The sequence below is a fragment of the Nelumbo nucifera genome, chromosome 6 (genome assembly GCF_055504915.1).
Source record: "Nelumbo nucifera cultivar China Antique chromosome 6, China Antique-T2T, whole genome shotgun sequence".
In the NCBI taxonomy this organism is placed as follows: domain Eukaryota; kingdom Viridiplantae; phylum Streptophyta; class Magnoliopsida; order Proteales; family Nelumbonaceae; genus Nelumbo; species Nelumbo nucifera.
This window is the reverse complement of record NC_142654.1, coordinates 15468430-15488528: the sequence shown is the minus strand read 5'-3', so window position 1 is coordinate 15488528 and position 20099 is coordinate 15468430. Positions and strand designations below refer to the sequence as shown.

General features: G+C 35.6%; 1 protein-coding gene across 5 annotated transcripts; it reads left to right on the top strand.

Annotated features, from left to right (window-relative positions):
- The first annotated feature begins 1450 nt into the window (after window positions 1-1450).
- Window positions 1451-10959, top strand: LOC104589954 (5'-3' exoribonuclease 3-like). Of its 5 annotated transcripts, XM_010248442.3 has the most exons (23): window positions 1452-2075; window positions 2465-2570; window positions 3084-3160; window positions 3235-3426; window positions 3585-3704; window positions 3814-3876; window positions 3997-4149; window positions 4243-4407; window positions 4774-4851; window positions 4934-5107; window positions 5192-5311; window positions 5824-5919; window positions 6125-6220; window positions 6825-6895; window positions 6988-7116; window positions 7194-7270; window positions 7346-7386; window positions 7479-7553; window positions 7663-7817; window positions 8033-8134; window positions 8297-8372; window positions 9611-9681; window positions 9774-10959. In XM_010248442.3, the coding sequence occupies exons 1-23, from the start codon at window positions 1893-1895 to the stop codon at window positions 10816-10818; spliced, it is 3465 nt and encodes a 1154-aa protein (XP_010246744.1). In that variant the 5' UTR covers window positions 1452-1892; the 3' UTR covers window positions 10819-10959. The 5 variants fall into 5 exon arrangements, with proteins under 5 accessions (XP_088746954.1, XP_010246744.1, XP_010246750.1 ...); XM_088890828.1 differs by lacking the exon at window positions 4774-4851 and having other exon boundaries at window positions 1451-2075; XM_010248448.3 differs by lacking the exon at window positions 4243-4407 and having other exon boundaries at window positions 1454-2075.
- Window positions 10960-20099: the final 9140 nt, after the last annotated feature.

The window sequence follows — 20099 nt, the reverse complement described above, 5'->3', positions numbered from 1 at the left end:
ACCATTATGATTGGTCGCTTAAATAAGTTGACAACTCTGGGTTTTAAAACTTGCAATATATAAGGTTTACAATTGTTAGTTGAATGGTTATTATTATTTTTTAAAGTGTAAAGACTAGAACTTATTATTGCTTATAAATTTCTATTTTATGGGTACTGAAAAGTAAAGTAAGGTCATGTGCTAAATATATTAATTGACATATATAATCACATTTAGCTTCTTATTAGCTGAACCAAAAACAAGACAAATATATATCTTATAATAATATAGATTTATATTTTATATTGTTCTAACTCAATATATTATATATTATTCTTATTATTTATATATTTTAATTAATTTTTTTCTTTAATTTGGATGCTTCTGCCTATAAATTTACTCTCACCTTTTTTTTTGGGCCATTAAGCCTTTTTCTTGCTTTCTTTTTAAAGGGCTACACTATGGGATAACCCCTCTAACCCAGGTGCAGGTAGGATTTGATCCTAAATCTCCACTACGGAGACATTACTATTCAACTGCTTGGCACCTTGCAATAATAATTAATTTGGAAGAATAAAAGAACTAGAGGCTTCATAAATATAAATTATAAGATCTTATATTTTGTATATTTGTATTTGTATTCTTTTAAAATAAGCCAAAAGAACAAAAGAATAGAAGCTGGAGATGGGGGGTAAAATCAGACTTTTGAGAGAAAGAGAGATAGAAAAGAAAGGACCTGTGGTGTTGTTCATTAGTCATTGTGCTTTTGTTTTTGAATTGAATACAAAAAAGTAGTTATTTTCCATGTCATAAAGAGAAAAAGAACAGCCTTTTCCTTCTTTAGGTGCTTTGGGTTGAGCCTTACTCTTTCAAAAAGCTACATGTACGTGTGAAAGCAGATTTTTTAGGTCGAAGGTCCACTGTATCGAGATCGGATGTGTTTCTCACACAGCGCGCCTCACACCGATTTTACATACACATTCCACCGTATATTGGAAATATTTCCGATATTCACGGGAGATATTTTCAATGTATGATGAGATGCGTATGTGAGATCGGTGTGAAGCGCCCTGTATCAGAATTCACATCTGCGCCGAGTTCACATCTCCGCCCCACATGCGTGCATTGGGAACATTTACCGTATTTATCATTCAGAGATATTCACAATACACGGTTTGAATGTACTTTAGAGCGCTCGTGGGGTGCGTTCTGTGGGCGGCTGGGCGCAGATGTGAAATCGTCGAGCAGATCTGCAATAAACGAATTATCGAAGATTGAGCCGTCGATTTGATAGTTTGAGTGCGCCACGAACTTTCTCCGATTCTCATCCAACGGCTGAAAGCTCGTCATTATTCCATAAAGGTCTCATGAATCACTAACGTCTTATCAAGTTCTACCCGGTAAAACCATCCATGTGTTCTTTGTACTATCTACTGCTGTTGAGAACCTGATGCTCGAGACCACGGGTCCCACCACTGACACTGATGACCCATTTGATCCAACGCGATCAATCCAAGCCGATTCTCTCGTCTACTACTCCTCGTCGCTGTTCGTTCTGGATTGAAGTTTTGTATCAAATTCCAATCTGACAACAGAAAAACCTGCTTCTTGCAAGGAACCGTGCGCTTCAAAAAGAATTTCTGGTAACTTGATTGAAGAAAAAAAAGAAACAAAGGTGTGGTGGGGTGGGGGGGAGCGACTAGCGAGCTCCTCGAGAAGCGGGAGGCGGCGAAAGAGATCGACTGACGAAGTCGAGAAGCATCTGCTATGCACGTATAAACCTCGTCAGTGGCTCAGTGTTCGTCCTGAACAGCTACTGGCAAGGAGCAACCGAACAACTTGATCAGAATTCACAAGGGAGAGATAGAGAGAGAGGAGAAGGGAGAGCTGGTACCTGCTGGTAGAGGGAACTAATGGGGGTTCCATCGTTCTACAGATGGCTGGTTCACAAGTATCCCAGCACTGTGGTGAACGCAGTAGAGGAAAGAGGACACGAAATTGATTCCAGCAAACCGAACCCAAATGGAATCGAGTTCGATAATCTTTATCTGGACATGAATGGAATCATACATCCCTGCTTCCATCCTGAAGACGAAGTTCGTTAATCATCTTGTCTCTTTTGATTTAGTTCCTTCCTTTGCTTGCTTAAATATGCTTTTCTTGTTCATCTTATCTTAGGCGTTTAGAGAACAACCGATTTTTCAAAATTTTATAAGAGAGATTGCTTTTTAGTTTCTTCATCACACAGGCAATCGTAATAAGTAACCCAGAAATTCCTCTTCTTAGTTACTGTTTCTCCGCTGATGTCAGTGGAAATTAGATGTTGGGCACGGTTCACTTTACGTTTTGTGTAGATGTTACGAATACTTTGCGTGAATATTTCAACACATTAGTGTAGTGTAGTTTAACTCAAACTGGCAATCTGTAATTCTCTGTGCTTTACTCTTACTTGGATTTTGATTTGGTGTAAATTTAATTAATGCAGTTATTTCCACCCACAACCTTCCAAGAAGTATTCGAGAGGATATTTGAATACATTGATCGGCTTTTTCGTATCGTAAGACCCAGAAAGCTACTTTACATGGCAGTTGGTGGGTGGACCCCCTTCTTCTTCTTCTTCTTCTTCTTCTTCTTCTTCTTCTCTGCATGAATTCTCTATCTCCTTTCCTCTTGTCCTTTTTCTCTGCCTGTCCGTCTCTCGCTCTCGTATGGAATAATTGAACATGAGCAGTCCCAGTGTCCGTGTGGACTGCAGTAAGACAGTTGACCTGTTTAAACTCGGCGATTCGACCCGTAACTCGGACGGGTCGGTTCTGCTCGGGGACCGGAGGAGAAAACTCAGGGCTCATTTGACGTACCCAGAGTTTGAGAGCTCGAAAATCGATTAAAATTAGTGAGAGTTTTCCTTGGTCTACCGTAAGATTGGTGATTTAGGTGTGCCGAGTTGTTGGCCTCAGATGAAATCCAAGGCTCCACTTCTCACGTAACAATGCATGTAGTATATATATATCTTTAGTTCTTGATTCAAGTTTCTGGTTCATGGTTCCTGACGTTATTATTCTTCGTTGTGTTGAAATGATTCTGGTACGTGATGTTTCAAATAGATGGCGTCGCTCCAAGAGCTAAAATGAATCAGCAGAGAAGTCGCCGCTTCCGAGCTGCTAAAGATGCTGAAATGGCGGTCAGTTTTGTTCACCTCAGTCTATTATGTAGATTCGTGGCATTACTTGATGTGCTCGGTTTTGTTTCTTTTAGGAGGTTGAGGAGGAAAGACTCCGTCAAGAATTTGAACTGCAAGGGAAGCTTGTTCTTCCCAAGCAAGAGTCTGAGGTTTCAGACTCTAACATCATAACCCCAGGAACCGAATTCATGTTTAAATTGTCAGAGGCTCTGCAATCTTATATCCGTTCAAGGCTGAATAATGATCCTGGTTGGAAGCAGATAAAGGTTTGGATTCTTAACCAAAGTAATTGGTCTTTTTCCCAATAGGCTTCTTCTGCTCTAAACAGGAAATTCAGTTTAAGGTGATTCTACATTTGTTTATGCGTCTATATGTAATTCTCAATATCTAGCATATAATTTTCCCATATTTTCTTGTTTTGAAGGTTATTCTATCTGATGCAAATGTTCCTGGAGAGGGTGAACATAAGATAATGTCATTTATCCGCTTACAGCGCAATCTTCCAGGATATAATCCAAACACCCGCCATTGCTTGCATGGTTTGGTATGACAAAACTTCTTTCTGCTTCATGATTTTCAATTTGTCAAAATGAAAATTGCATTTTTTTTGGGTTTAATAACTGCATTTATAGTTTTACTTTGTTCACCTTTAGGATGCTGATCTGATAGTGCTAGCATTGGCAACACATGAAGTGCATTTCTCTATATTGAGAGAGGTACATGATGAAGATTATCTTTATAGATTTGGGACTTACAGATGGTAAATTTTGATCTTATCTCCTACAATCTCGAGATTCTATTGATTCAGTATGCTATCTATTACCTTCTGTTTTTAGGATCTTCTGACTCAAGAACAGCAACCAATCTGCATGAAATACTTGGAATCCAGCATTGGTATGGCTGAATCTGGATTAGTGAAGCAAAGTGGATGGTTTCGAAATATTAATGCAATGGAAGGGTGTCGGTTGACTCATAAAAAGCCTTATCAGGTGCTTTATTACTTTAACCTTCAAATAATCTCAAGGCAATGTCTTTATATCTGCACCTTTTAATGGTTTATACTTTATTTTTCATTATTGTAGTTTTTAAATATATGGTCACTAAGAGAGTATTTGAAGCTTGACATGCAAATATCTGATCCACCTTTCGAAGTTGATCTTGAGCGCCTTATTGATGATTTCATCTTCATATGCTTTTTTACGGGAAATGATTTTTTACCTCACTTGCCTACCCTAGAAATCCATGAGGTATTTGTCATGTCTTTGTTTTATTTATTTTTTCTGTTTCTTGGCTTTATATCTAATTCAAATCATTAGGCTGTGTTTGGTAGCAATGCAAATAAATTTATACTGATGCAAAATTATGGCAGTGCAAATGATTTGTGTGTAAATTCTGACCTATTTCTGTTTTAAATTTTAGCTTATTTTATTTGATTATTGCAGTACAAATGAAGATAATTAAGACATGAAACAGAATAAAGTAAAACACAAAACAAAATTAAATGAGAATTTGCATTTTTTTTCATTTGCACTTCACTGCAACCAAACGTAGCCTTATGGGAAAACAATTTAAATTGTGTGGGGTTGAATGGTTTCACCTCTGTTCTTCAATAGGGTTCAATTAACTTGATGATGAGCGTATACAAGGAAGAGTTCAAGAACCTGGGGGGCTATCTTGTTGATATGAGCAGAGTAATTCCTTATCTGTTACATTTATATTTCAGACCAAAGTAGAGGCACTCATGCAATTTTCTGCTGTTTTAATGCTAAACAGGTAGAGGACAAGAAATGTGGATATGTAAAGTCAAAAAGGGTGGAGAAATTTATCCTTAAAGTTGGGACTTATGAAGAAAAAATATTTAAGAAAAGATCTGAACTACGTGAGCGCAGGATTAGGAAACTCATGCGTGAGATTGCAGAAGCACAAGATGAGAATGCACAAATTGAGGTGAGAACCAAAATATAGTAGGTGCATATACACGTGTTCTTTGATCTTTGAACAAGTGTTTTTAGATGAGTTGGATTTCTGCAGCTGGAAGACTCAGTTCAGTTTGCCTCTAGCAAAAATTTAAGGCTCGATGCAACGAATGACTCTTTGGGAGTTACAAATGAAGCAACCTCATCTCTTGAGGCATTGGGGAATCGTGACGAGGTACTTTTCATCTGGGAAAACAAATTTCAGCAAAGATTCAGCTGTAGTATAATGTTTGTACCTTTTGGGGCAAAGATTTCCTTTTTGTTACTTTCTACATTTTAGATGTGGCTTATCATAGATGATGATACACTTCTTTGATGTGCAACAGTGGTTGAAATTACTTTCTGACACATCTGATTATTGATTTGTGATAGGTTTTGGAATCAACGGATACATCTGATTAAGTGTATTATAGGATTTTGCTTTTCCTTTGTCATGTTCTACTGCTCCTTCATGTGATGGTCCATGAATTGAAATATGGAATTGGTCTAATAGTTTTCAACATGCATGACACGCTATTTGGAGCACAAATATTAGACAAAATTTATCCCTCACTAACAGAAGAAGTAACATGTTTTAATATTTTTGGTAGAGAAGTATAATATTGTAAGCTATAGTGCAGATTGTTTATTGAGGGACAAGCTACTTTTTGGTTAGTGGCAGTTGAAACTAATTAGTTTTTCTTGCAGGTTGTGCAAAACACCAAGGAGTTAAATCAAAAGTTGAAAGATTATACTCGTGAGAAATCAGACCTATTTAAACAGGGTGGCTTTGAAAAGGACAGGGTTTGTGCTATTTATTGACAATTTTTGGTTTTAAAATGATTTAGGTTTAGATTGACTTTTCCTATTGTTCAGTAAAGATTACAGTGTTGCTGAATTAATTAACTAGATGATATTTTATCATTGTTTTTTTTTTCTTGCTTTCTTTAATTAACTAGATGATTTTTTACAGTTGTGTCTTTCTTGTTTTCTTTGTGCCTATTTATAGGTGAAATTGGGCACAGAAGGTTGGAAGCAGCGATATTATAAAGAGAAATTTTCCGTGGAGGGTGAAGCTGATTTAGAAAGCAAGAGGAAAGAGATAGTATGTATTGTTGCTTCACATTCATTGACCTCTCTTGCATCTGTTTGTTTATGACTTAAGGTTTGGACCCCCACCTGATGTAAAATTTGCATTCTGAAAAATTGATGCAAAATTTGCACCTCTTTCTTCCTACCTTATCCTTATGGGGACAACATCGTTTTGTTTTCTACCTTACTCCTAAATAAATAACATCACTCTTGTCTCCATTATTTTTCAAATAAAGTGGGGACTACATTTTACTTGCTATTTTACACCAGTGTAAGTGAACTGGCCTCAAAAGTAAACTGGAGTTTACACACAACCCATTTGCATTCCCATGCATTTACACCATTGCAAGTGAAAATTGCACTAAAATCAAGCCATCAAGTTCGTATATTCTTCATTGCTGTTTCTACAGATTGAGAAAAACAAATGCAAATACTTGATAAATTCCTTGAATTTGTTTATTTTCGATTTTGACGAGTGCTAATTTATTCATTAGCCACTGTGGTTTCTCTAATTGATTCATATCTGTTACAATGCTTTCTCCAACAAATTTGTCTAGGCATTTGTATGTAGTTGCTAATTGTGTTTTGCTTGACACTCTTTGGATTGATGTTTACAGGTAGAGAAGTACACTGAGGGCCTATTCTGGGTGTTGCGATATTATTTTTCAGGAGTCTCATCTTGGACATGGTAAAGTTTCTTTTATGCAGAACTGAACTGGGGATTCATTTTGAGAAGTTCCTGCTTACTAAGACAAGTTTGAAATTCGACTGTTTCATCAGGTTTTATCCTTTCCACTATGGTCCATTTGCTTCAGACCTGAAGGGTCTTGCTCAGGTCCACCCAAAATTTAAAATGGATTGTCCTTTTAAACCTTTTGATCAACTGATGGGTGTTCTTCCACCTAGAAGGTTAGACTTTGTTGTTTATTTGTTGTTCAGTAGTGAATTTTTGTTCGAACAGAAGTGACCGAAATTCCCTCCATTAGTTCTTCTGCCCTTCCTAGAGCTTATCGGGAGCTGATGATCTCTGAGGAATCCAACATCAGGGATTTCTACCCCCAGGGTAACTCATTTTATAATATAGTCAATGTCATTCTGTAACTTTGTGAATTTAACTTATTCTTGTGATTTTGATCAGATTTTGAAGTCGATACAGATGGAAAACGGTACATGTGGCAGGTGTTTTTCTGTGTGTGGAAATAATATTTTTTTAATGTATAATTTTTTATTTTAGTATTCTTAATTGTCCATTTGTCCTTGTTTTGCTGAAGGGAATTACAAAACTCGATTTTATTAATGAACACCGCCTTGTAAAGGAAACGAAAAAACTAGAAGAGGAACTGGAGGTATGTGGTATTTGATAAAAATGCTCAGGCCGGGAAAATCTTCACTTTGGTCAAATTTCTATTGTGGAAAATTACACTCCACTATTTACAGTTTGGAATACATTTGTAGGCAGAGGAAGCCAAGAGGAACAAGGAATCTATTGCTAAGTTGTTTCTCAGGTGTATTGCTGACATGGGATTGCAAGCCTTGTCACTTTATTTTGAGCAGCAGACGTCATTGAAGAAATTGATAAAATTGAGGAAACCCATTGATATCATTTCCAGGTATGCAGATCATAGCATTTGTACAGTTTGTCATTTTTTTTTATAATTTTCTCGTATAAATTAACCTAATTTCTAAACTGTTATTTGTTTTCATTCAAAATGCATTTCTTAGTTGATAAAGGGCTAAAAAGAATGCAATGACAAGTTACTTCGCAATATATATATATATATATATATATATATATATATATATATATATTAATTTTTTGTTGCAGTGGTGGGTTAAATGGCTTTATCTGCCCTTGTGAAGAGGCTTCTTTGACAATTAGTTCTTGTTCTATGGAGGAGCTACAAGAAAATTTAGGGGAAGATGTCTTGTAAGTTTTGCACATAACTATACCATGTTGTGATTATTTTTCTTCATTAATCTTTGGTTAATTAGCCAGAGGCTGGTAGGTCTGTGAAGATGTTAATCTAGGTATAATAACCTTCTGGAGTACTAACATCTTACTCATTGTTTTCTCTCACATCTGATTCAGATGTGTTCTATATGAATGCCCGGAAAACCATCCACATATTCCTCGTCTTCTTGAGGGAGTGACACTTCTGGATAAGGTACACCCTTGCCTAATTAAAACTGTTTTTATTTTAATGTTTCCAAAATTGGTGACAAAGGGATCTAATTTATTTATTTATTTTTTGAACACAAGAAAATCAACTGAATTCACCAGCATTTCATGACAATAGATGAAGTCTTTCCATCTGGAAAGAGTTAAAAAGAATGCTTTGGTTTGAAAGGTGGTTAAAACAGTTTCCTTATTAACTTTTGAATGTCTAATTTGGTAACTAGAACCAAATATTGCTGGTTTTGGTTTTTCTGTTAAGATCCAGCTGCTCAAAATGCAGTGCAAGTAACATATGGCAAGTCATTGAATTGTAATTGACAATTGTCTCGTTAAGTTTGAGTTACAAAATAGATACTATCTACCTTGCCCATCCTAACAGGATTGATATACATGAGAATAGCTGTAGAGACCTATCATGGACACTCTTTTGATATTCTTTTATTTTATTTGGTAAATTCCACAAGAATGCATTTCACTATGTGATGACCGGAACTGGAGTCTTGTTCTGCTAGCAACAAACACTAAGCACATCTTCAGTTTGTTCCACCTCCACAACACTTCAGAATTTTCAAATATTAATAAGAATAAATGTATATCCTGACATCCTGTTCAAGTGTTTTGTTAAGATGGCACAAACCTGTGATGTTATTAGCACTCCTGGAACTGTGTGCTGTCACTGGCCCAGTCTACGATTTACTCCAGGATTGAATCGTCATCTTACACAATTGTGCCTGATTTTACTGTTGTTTATGTCCATTGGGTACTGTTAAATAGTATAATGAAGACATTGTGTTCATCATATATTTGGTTTCTGGTTGGTGATGGTAGAGGTGACTTGTATTCTGATGGATCCTTTATTAAAAAAATGTTTCAAGGGGGCTTTAGAGGTGTGCTTCGGTGTTTGTTTTATATATCTTGGTTGGAGTCAAAGTAGGAATTTGGAACTAGTTCATTGGTAAACTAGCTTGTGTGCTAAGGTTGTATTGGATTTAGATGAATTGAGAATGTGAAATTTTCTAGGGGTTCATCATTGGACATTGGCACAAATTGCTGAACCACGTTAAATTTCTTGTGTTTCTTTCGATGTTGTGTGTTTTAGTGATTCCTTGGTTTTAGGCATGAATTGCAATAATCTAGAACAATGTTTTATAAAAGTAAATGTGAAATCTTCTTATAGAGCTTTTAGCCTTCTATCTCTTACCTGCTTAAGTTCAATGGTGTTTGCAGACAATAACTGAAGATGATATTGTGAAGGAACCTCTCTGGCATGAATACGAGGGTGCAAGACTGCCTTATAGGTGATCCTTTCACTTTAACTACTCACTCTTTGTTTTGCACCTATTTATCTAACGATTTGTCACCATAACAAACAAAAATGTATTATATCCAGACTGCAGGTTTCAAGGAGATATGGGAAAGAAGTAAACAATACTAGTTGTACTCCAGATTCTTCATCACCAAAAGAAATATTTAAGGCAGCAGGTTCGGGCAGGGGTGCTGGAAGGGAAAGGGGAAGGGGGCGGATTGACTCATTGGATTCTGGCCAAAGATTTGAGCCTCATAGAGGAACTCCATCCAGTGGAAACAGAATTCATTCATTTGGGTCTGCTTCAGTAACTAGAGAATCTGGAGAGACATTCTTGGTTTCTGGTAGGGGGGGTGGCCATAACAGAGCATCAAACTATGACAAGAATTTTGGATATGGGGGAGCAATTAATGTTGGCAACCCTTCAGCTGGTCCATATCTGGCCAACAGAAGTTGGAAGGCTATGGGTACTGGACCTCCAGCCAGAGGCATAGGGAGAGGCTATGGTCCTTCAGGAACCTGGCAACCCAGCCATAGGGACTCGGGTATTGGGTGTCATAGTGCAGTTGGTGGCAATTCTTCTTCATCTAGTCCATCTTGGCCTTCAGGAACCCGGCAACCTAGACATAGGGACCCGGGTTGTGGATATCATGGAGCAGTTGGTGGCAATTCTTCTTCATCTAGCCCATCTTGGCCTTCTGGAACCTGGCAACCCAGCCACCGGGACTCGGCAGTTGGTGGCAAACCTTCATCTAGTCCATCTTTTGCCAACAAAAGTTGGAAAGCTGTTGGCTCTGAATCCTCAGGCGGAGGCATAGGGAGAGACAGAGGAAGTGGGCCTTTGGATATCTGTAAGCCCAACCCGCGGGACTCTGGTTTTGTGTCTCGTGAAGCAATTGGCGGCAAGCTTTATTCACCTGTTTCACATTTGCCCAACGTAAGTCGGAAGGCTGTGGGCTCTGGACCTTCAGCCGGAGGCGTTGGCAGAGGCAATGGGCCTTCAGAAGTTGGGAAACCTAACCAACGGGACTCTGGTTTCTCGTCGCCGAGAAATAGCTCCCAAACCTCTGGGAGGAAATCTGTTCCACAATTGTCAAGAGGAGCTTCAACTGGTCGGGGGCAACAGTAGTTTTGAGAACCGGCGTTGGTAGTTAAAAACCGTTAAATCTTTACTAATTACTACCATGGGAAGTGTCTATATTTGGTCTTTTTGCACATTGGGCCATCTACATTTAGTATAAATATCAAATGCCCCGCCTCGTTTTTGTTATTTTGCTTTTGCTACCGACCAGTACCAGTACCAGTACCAGTTTCTTCTTGTGTTAATACGTAATACAGCCCCACTCCGATAAAGGGGAAAAATGTATACACAATCTCGTTTTTGGCTTCAAATGACTGAAGAGTACACTCTCGGTGAGGTGACTGTTCAGAATATGCATTGCATAATAATAATTAAAGAGAATTTCTTTATTCGTCTGCCATTCCAAAACTCTGATCATCGAAGTGTTATTTGTTTTTTCTATTTTTGTGGGTAAAAGAATTAAAGATACCTTTAATTTTCATAAATTGATTTAATAGCCTAATGGTATTAGTTCGCAGTCGGAATTGGAATCAGCCATTATGGGATTTCATTCCCAAGGGATGGGGGTTCCGATTATACCTAACCAAATAGTTGAAATCAGAATAGTCTCTTCCCATTTTGATTCCAGACCCCTATTCCCCGAAGCAAATGGGCCCAAGTTTTTCAAATAGATTTAAAGATGTTTTATGGGCTGATGCCATTGGACTTGAAGATACCTTCCATCAACATGTGAACTCATTTAAAATTCTACTTGTCCCTTACAGGTAGAAGAAGAAGAAGGAAGAAGTCACTATTATATGTTTAATATTTTTCTTAGATTAATAGACCGTTGCACTGTTACATAAAATTAAAATTCTAACAAATTTACTTGTAACAACAGTATCCCACATATTGGGCTAACCACCATTGTTCATCTTGATAGATAAACCATGCATTACCTCAAGCTAAACCAACCTTTCCAATTTAAGATTCATAACTAGGAAAAAAAGAAGCGTTGATACATCATGATGATAAAAGATGACGGCTACCTGGCGGCGGTTGGTACTTGGTACAGTCTTCCACAAACACCACCAAGAACAGAGGCCGAATAGGTGAACTCTATGTTTTTAACCTCTAGATGTTCCAAATGCAATCCAAAATGGGAAAGGTTGGTTTAGCTTGAGGTATTCCAATGAAGAAGATAAGAGATTTTATTTGAAAAAGTGATGATGCGGATACTTAGTTGGAAGTCGAAGGCTTTGGTGGTCTCAATCATCCATCAAATGTTTGAATCTTTGCAGCCCATTGCCGGAAAGGTGACGAGGCCAACAACACCACCAACAGCAAAGCCAAAGGGCACAAAATTTTGTGCGTGTCTAAAGTGAAACTACTTTGGTAGCCTTAATTGGGAACCAAAACCCAAGACTGATCAGCACAGAAGTCCTTGCTTTAATCCTTCGATGAGAGGAGCACAAATCCAACCACACGACATAGAAAATTGGGTCGTTCTGGTAAGTGAATTGGGATCTGTTCCTCACACAATGCACCTCACTGACTTCAGTCACATCTCATCATGCATCGAGAATATCTCCTCATGAATAATAAATACAAAGTATGAGAGGTGTTCTTGATATGCGGCCAAGACAGACTCTGAGGTCAGTGTGAGGCAGGTCTGTGAAGAGCTGATCCGGACTCATTGTCATGATCACAGAGAAAAATGGAAGGTAGGAAAAAGCTTGGCTATTTCCAAGCAGAAGGACGGTACAAAAAATCTTGGCAGAAAACCAACATGCTTGAGAGAGAGAGAATTCAGTGTATGTTTAAGTATTTTACCCTTATTTTTTTGGTTGAATAGTCACACTATGCTGTTTTTGGATCACTAGGAAGTATGTTGTTTTTGGATCACTAGGAAGAGAAAACACTATGATCTACCCACCTAGATATAATCACTAGGAAGTATGTTGTTTTTGGGTACTTTGATTAAAGTGTTGTGGGTAGGAAAGGCAATGGGGTGGGTTGTGGGTAGGGATCATATTCTTTATTCCCGACCCTGATTATGAAATAAATCCCCATCCCTGACCCCAATCCCGTTGGGATTGAAAGTTGTCTTCCATCCTTGATCCCTGGCAGAGTCGAGTTCCCCACAAGGACCCAAATCCCTGATCTTGACTCCAGTTGGGGATTCCTATTAATCCCCATCTCCATCTCTGCCCTGCCAAAGCAATTTGCATCCCGGAAGTCGGGTACCTGGTGGAGATGGAGAAAATTGCCATCCCTAGTGATAGGTTGGGTTAAATGGTAAATTTGTATTAACTCCAGCCTTAATTTAGTTTCAGGCAGGTGAACCCATTAACAAACCTAATCCATTGGCATTGTAGCCTTATGATGTTTGTATATATAGGCTTGGTTGAATATGATGAGGTTGAAGCCAATTCAGGACTAGCCCCAAAAATTGGCCTAAGTCACAGGCCCTGATTGAGCAAGTTGAAGCCCGATGTATTCAACCCAAGCCCAACCTGCACTGCAAGTTTACATACTTGGTTGGTCAATCAGCCTGTACTATCTAAGTCTCTCTCTCTCTTGATAATAGTACTATCCAAGCCCAGCCCATGTAAAACTAGGATTGGATCAGATCAAATTAGGAAAATGCTCTTCATTTTTCGAGTGAAAGAATATGAGATAATGGTTTTGGTAGCAATGTAACGAAGAAAACGCATCCGTTTCTTTTCGTTGGTTGCTCATAGAAACCATCTCTTGACTGAGTTTGGATGGGCTTCCCACAGAGACCGCCCCACAGTCCATCCCCCTCGTGCATTGGAAACCTCTCCCGTGCTTGTAATGGGGAGATGTTCCTAATTCACGGGAGAGATGGGCTTTGGGGCGCCTGTGGGGCGTGTTCTGTGAGGAGCCCATCCCATCTCTGGACTTGTTGTATCTAGAAAATGCCCATTTGATTTCTCAACCATGGCAAAGCTAATGGGTTAAGCTTTTATGCTCTTATAAAAAATACATTTGATATCTAATAACATCTGCTAAATTCCTTGAAAAAACTACTAGTTATATCTAGATGCGCAACTCGGACTGTGTTAGGTTGGATTCGAGTCAACCCTAACACAAGCCGAGTTGTTGAACCCCCAACCCTAATCCTAACTCAACCGAGTTTTTTGGGTTGGTTTGGTCCAGTTTCTTCCCTTTGTTTTGATAAAATATTTTTATTTCTCAGACTTCAACCTTAACTGAACCAAAATATCACTCAAGTTCATGTTTTCGATCTAACCCTAACCCTAACTTTAACCTGACCTTGACTACTTTTGGGTTAGGTTTTGGCTAACCCGACCCAAGTCACTAATAGCTCAACCCAAATTGCAACCGTAGAAATAACTATATATCAATACTATATATAAAAGTGAGAATGCAGAGTGGAAGATTTTTTGGACTAAAATTACCTCCTATTTCATTGTTTGAGAAATAGTATAAAAGTCATCTTATTGTAGCTTTAATGCCAACTCTAATTGTTATTAAAATGCCCATATTTATGTATTTAGTGCATTAAGAGTTGAAAATGTAGCTTCAATTATTACTTTCCACTTCATTTAATCCCCTCTCATTAAGTCTTATAACTTAAAGTATTAACTCCCATTTTCTCTTATTAAATCATATATTAAGTTATTCTTCACTAATAAATGATACTAATTATATTTATGCCAATATTTTTAACAATATAAACCCATATATTTTAAAACTAACTCAATAACCAACCCATTCTTTGTCAAAGTGGTAGCTAAGAAATTCAACTATCTGAATCAAATTGATCAACCAATATAGTCATAATTAGGTGATAAAATTTTTAAAATAAAAATAAATATAAAAAATACAAAATATAGAAAAAAATTAGACACATTTTATGATATTTTTATTAAGGAAATTAAAAAAATAAGTGTAATAAACAAGAATATTTTTTATTGATAATAAAAATTAAACACATAATTTAGAACTAAGCAAAAATGAAATTATTTTACTGTTTGGCAAAGATCAATAGTTCATTAGGTCAAATTTGTTAGTGTTTAATGTCATAAATAAATAAATAAATCAATCAATCAATCAATAAAAAATAATAAAGTATAAAAATACAAAATGAATAAATTTTGCAAAAAGAACATTCATTCACATGTATAATATCATATTAAACAAGAAGTAAGTGTGACATATCAAAATTATTTTTATACATAGAAATATAAAAAGAATTATAGAAAAAGTTGAACACATCTAAAATTCTATATTTACACTACTATTAAAAATTTGAATAAGATTATGGAACATTCTTTTAAATAAAATACTTAATTATGAATTTAGTCCCTATTTAATTGTGATGTTTAAATTGTAAATTGAACTACTACTTAGGGGTGTCAATTGGATTGGATTTGGTCCAATCCGATCTAGAAAATATTTTGTACCAGTTCAATTTAATGTCTGGACTGTCCAATCTATTCAAATTCGTTTTAATTTAGATGGTTTTCAACCCAAACCCAGTCGATTGACACCTATATTCTTATCTTATATCAATGAACCAGATATTGACTTAATCCAACCCAATCCAATATAAATTTATTACGAATGGACCTGGTCCAATCCAATCTAATAACTATTTTGGACTGGATTGGTCCAATCTAATATGTCTTGTTGGTCCATCCAATCCGTCAAAATTGATTTTGGACCGGATGGGATCCAGTCCATTGACACCCTTACTACTACCTTTTCACTGTTTGGGTGACACCTTAGCTGGCCGAAGCTACCACGTGATTTGTCTCTGTGGCCAGTGACTTCGGACCACGTTGGCACACGTCACCACAACCGTGTCATGAAGAGGCCTCATGAGGAAGCAAAGTCTCACACGTAAAAGGAGATGTAGCCTGTCGAGGAGAGTAGGACCTCCTGAGAACCTCGGTGGGTGACCTCATCCTGACAACCCCGTGAACCTCATTCGACTACAACACATGTGTTCGGTCTATATAAAGGCATCTACCCCTCAAGATAAGCTCACTAGGATCTAACACACATTACGCTCCTCGACTTGGACAAGTTTTGTACCTGCTCAACCCAATTGATCTCTCTATCTCTCTCTCTCTCTATTATTGATTCGAGCATCGAAGTGCCTGCCTAGGGATAAATTCCTCGGGCCTCTGATTCTCTTTGTTCTTGCAGACTATGGTGCACGACCTCATCCTTCCACCTTGACCTCGCCCAATTGGCAGGACTATGTGCTGCGTGTTTGATTCGATATAGCTCGGATCAAACATCATTCACCTCATTCAATTATCTTTATTTAAATCTTACATTTCTTTGATAAATGAACAAAAAATAAGATACACCAAAAAGATAAAACATTACAAAAAAAAAAAGAATCTAGCCAAGTAGGTAGGCCTATCAATGATACTTGAAGCTTCACAACTTGATTTGATGATATTTGGATGGGTTTTTTTATGTAATCAGATTTGAATTTTGCAATCTGCATCCTATTAATAATTAAATTAAAAAAATAAAAACAAACAATAAAAATACATATTAATATAATTTTTTGATACATTATTACTATCATTATCATCATCTAGAATTGATACATGCAAAGCACGTGCATGCTTACTAGTTATATATAAAAGTTTGATTGTAGTATGAAACTTTTTTTGGATTAAAAATACCCTCTATTTCATTGTTTGAGAAAGGATATAAAAGTCATTTTTTATAACTTTAATGACAACTATAATGGCCATATTTTTGTATTTAATCCATGTCTATGTGTAAGGGTTGAAAATGCAACTTCAATTATTACTTTCTACCTCATATAATTCTCTCTCATTAAGCCTTATATTTAAGGTATTAAATCCTATATTTTAAAGTTATTTTCACTAATAAATGCTATTAATTAGATCTATGCCAATATTTTTAACAATATAAACCAATATATTTTAAAACTTACTCAAAAACAAAACCATTCTTTATCCAATCAGTGGCTAAGCAATTCAACCATTCAAATCAAATTGATCAACCTATGAAGCCATAGTTAGGTAATAAAATTTTTAAAATAGAATTAAATATATAAATTTACAAAAAAATATACACCTTTATGATAATTTTATTAATCAAATTAAAAAAAAATAAATGTAATAAAGAATAATTATTTTTATTGATAATGAAAATGAAATACATAATTTAGAATTGACAAAAAATGAAATATAAAAATTAATAATAAATTGTTCAATTTTTTGGTTAAATGTGTTAAACTTTAATGCCATAAATAAATTCAATAAAATATAAAAATATAAAAATGAAAAAAATACATAAAATAAAAAAAAAGCATTTAAGCACATCTATAATATCGTGTATTTATCGTATTAAACAAAAAGTAAGTGTGACATATCATAATTATTTTTACACACAAAAATACAAAATGATTTTCGAAAAAATTGAACACATCTATAATTCTATAGTTACACTACTATTAAAAATATGAATAAGATTGTGAACTTTTTTTGACTAAAAAAAGATTTTAAAAACCGACCCAGAAACAAAATCGCTTTGGCTTCTGATTTTTGGGTCAATGGTTCAACCATCCAATTTGAGCGGGTTAAACTGATAAGATATAAAATATAATGTGACTTTTTTTTGACCATTGATTAGGATTATGTTAAATTCCACTGCATATATACATTATTATGAGAGGGGAGTGTGGAGCTTTGAGAAGGAGGCGGTTGGTTAAAGTTGAGAAGTGAGAAAGAAGAAGAAGAAGAAGAAGAAGAAGAAGGAACCGCCATCGATGGCTATCTCCATATTCATCATTTCCCCCATCATGACATTGTTTGCCCTCTTCGTACATCTCTTTAAATCTCTCTCAAATCCCAAATCGTTTACTTTATTGGTGTATTTTAGATTTTAATATAAGACTAGTGTTTAATCTCTCATCTCTTGCATCATTTTTTTGATTTCTTCATTAGAGTTGCAATTTTTTTTTGGTTGTTACAACTTAAAAAGAATCACAAAAATAAGAAAACTCAAAATCAAAATGGAAAAACTAAAAGCCTTCACTAATTTTGGCTATTGGGAAGAATTGAACAAGATTATGAGATATGAAATTTTCTTTTTCAAAATTTTTATTTTATAATTTCTATTTTAAAATAAATAAAAAATTTGGAATTAATTTGAAAGCAACCCGGGAATCATTAATCGGGTTACATTTTAATGGTTAAACCATCTAGGTCAGTGATTCTTTAACCATTTCAATTGGTTTTTGTAAAGTAGCAGTTTAGGGCCAAAACGGAACTGGTGACCTAACCGGTTCTTGGGTCAAACGGTTCGACCTTTGGTTTGGTCCGACTTTTAAAACATCGAGTAAAATACTCATTTTTGAATTTAGTCCCTATTTAATTATAAGATTTAAATTGTAAGTTGAAATACTACTTTTCACTTCATTCAATTCCCTCTATTTAAATCTTACATTTTTTGATAAATGAACAAAAGAAAAAAAAATACACCAAAAAGACAATATTACAAAAAGAAGAGTCTAGCCAAGCAAGTAGGCTTGTCAATGATACTTGAAACTTCACAATTCGATATGAGTATCACATATTCGGATGGAGTTTTTTATGTAATCAGATTTGGATTTTGTAATTTTTATTTGATTAATAATAAAATATAAAAAAATGTAAAAGCAAAAAATAAAAAATACATAAAGTTTATAAAAAATTTTGGATATATTATTACTATACTTATCATCATCTAGAATTGCCACGTACAAGGCACATGCCGACTTACTAGTGTTTAAAAAACGTGGAACCAAAATTCTGTTGCCACCAGGGTTGGGGAGGGGGGCATGGGTATTAGGGAATGAACTACCCCTGTTGTGTAAGGCCCATGAGCCATGAAACAAAAATTAGTTCCCTAAAACTCATTAAATTATAAGAATTATTATAAATGGGAATATGCAGTTATATTAATATGTACTAGGCCCAAGAGATAAATTATATTATTATTAATTTAATATTATTTTCTCAATTCATTGTGATATAATAATTCATTAATGAAGTATTATATCGGTGAAATTCCAACATACATACTTCAAGATAGATTCACTTAATCCTTATCAACATTCACTCATCAAATATTCCCTGGCTCATCAAAGAATGTTTCCCCAATAATATCCATGTGGATAGATCATAACAATAAGTTCATTTAAATCTAACTACAACTATGCATGTGTTTGGTATAATTTTTGTTTATTAAATAAACATTTGTATTTGATTTGTCTTCAAAACCAAGAAAAATACTTGATAAACCATTTATTGACAACTAGTTGCCATTAAGCACCACATCAGTGGTTGGGTGAATAAATGCTCAACCGTTGGGAGAAGCGTTAAATTGGAGTTTCTTCCAACAGTTGGTGCACACATAAATCAAAACCCACTTTTGCGAATACCAATGCATATGGATGAACAAGATGAAAAAAATGTTGATTTGGCAGTAACATGGTGGGTATTTTGATAAATGCCTATCACGAAACATCTACGGAACAAAACACATGCTATATAGCTTTATTATTGGTGATGATCATAATTTTGGCTTAAAATTATTACGAACACTAGTGAACTATGGAGTGTAGGCAAGGTTCAAAGTACCGATATGTGTGATACACAAAAATTGTGTATTATGTGACTTAAAGGGAGATATATTAAGATAAAAATGTTTTAATCTCCATGAATTAAGTGAGGCATCTGTGAAGAAATCAGATTTGGTCCTCACAAAACAGTCCTCACTGTCCCTTAGCCGTGTCTTGGAAATATTTCCGTATTACCAAATCCGAATTCCTTTGGGAAGGGTGTCTATTATCATGTAAAACTGGCCACACGTTTGGATGCAAATCGGGGTAACCGAAACCATTCTGATGTGATAATCTGACGGATCTTATAAAGATTAATCCAAATTCAAATTCACTAAGGATCTGAGTTATTCGAATCTGATCCGATTCAATTTAATTACCATAGGAATTTAACAAATTATTAGCAGGAAAAAAAAAAACAGTCTATACAAAAAAACACAAGCATTTTTTTTAACCATTTTTGTCATATATTTAAAAAAATGATAGTATAACTAAATAAAAAAAATGTAATAGAAAGATATGGTCCAGTCCATTTACACCTCTACCCATATTAATTACCTAAATTGGGTGGATTCAAAAACCAATCCGAATTGATCAATACGTAGCAAATGTCTATACAGTCCCCGATTTGAACTCGCGTTCAGACAAAAAGAAAAACATATGTAGACTGTTTGTTTTATGAAATGCAAAGGGTGTCATCCGT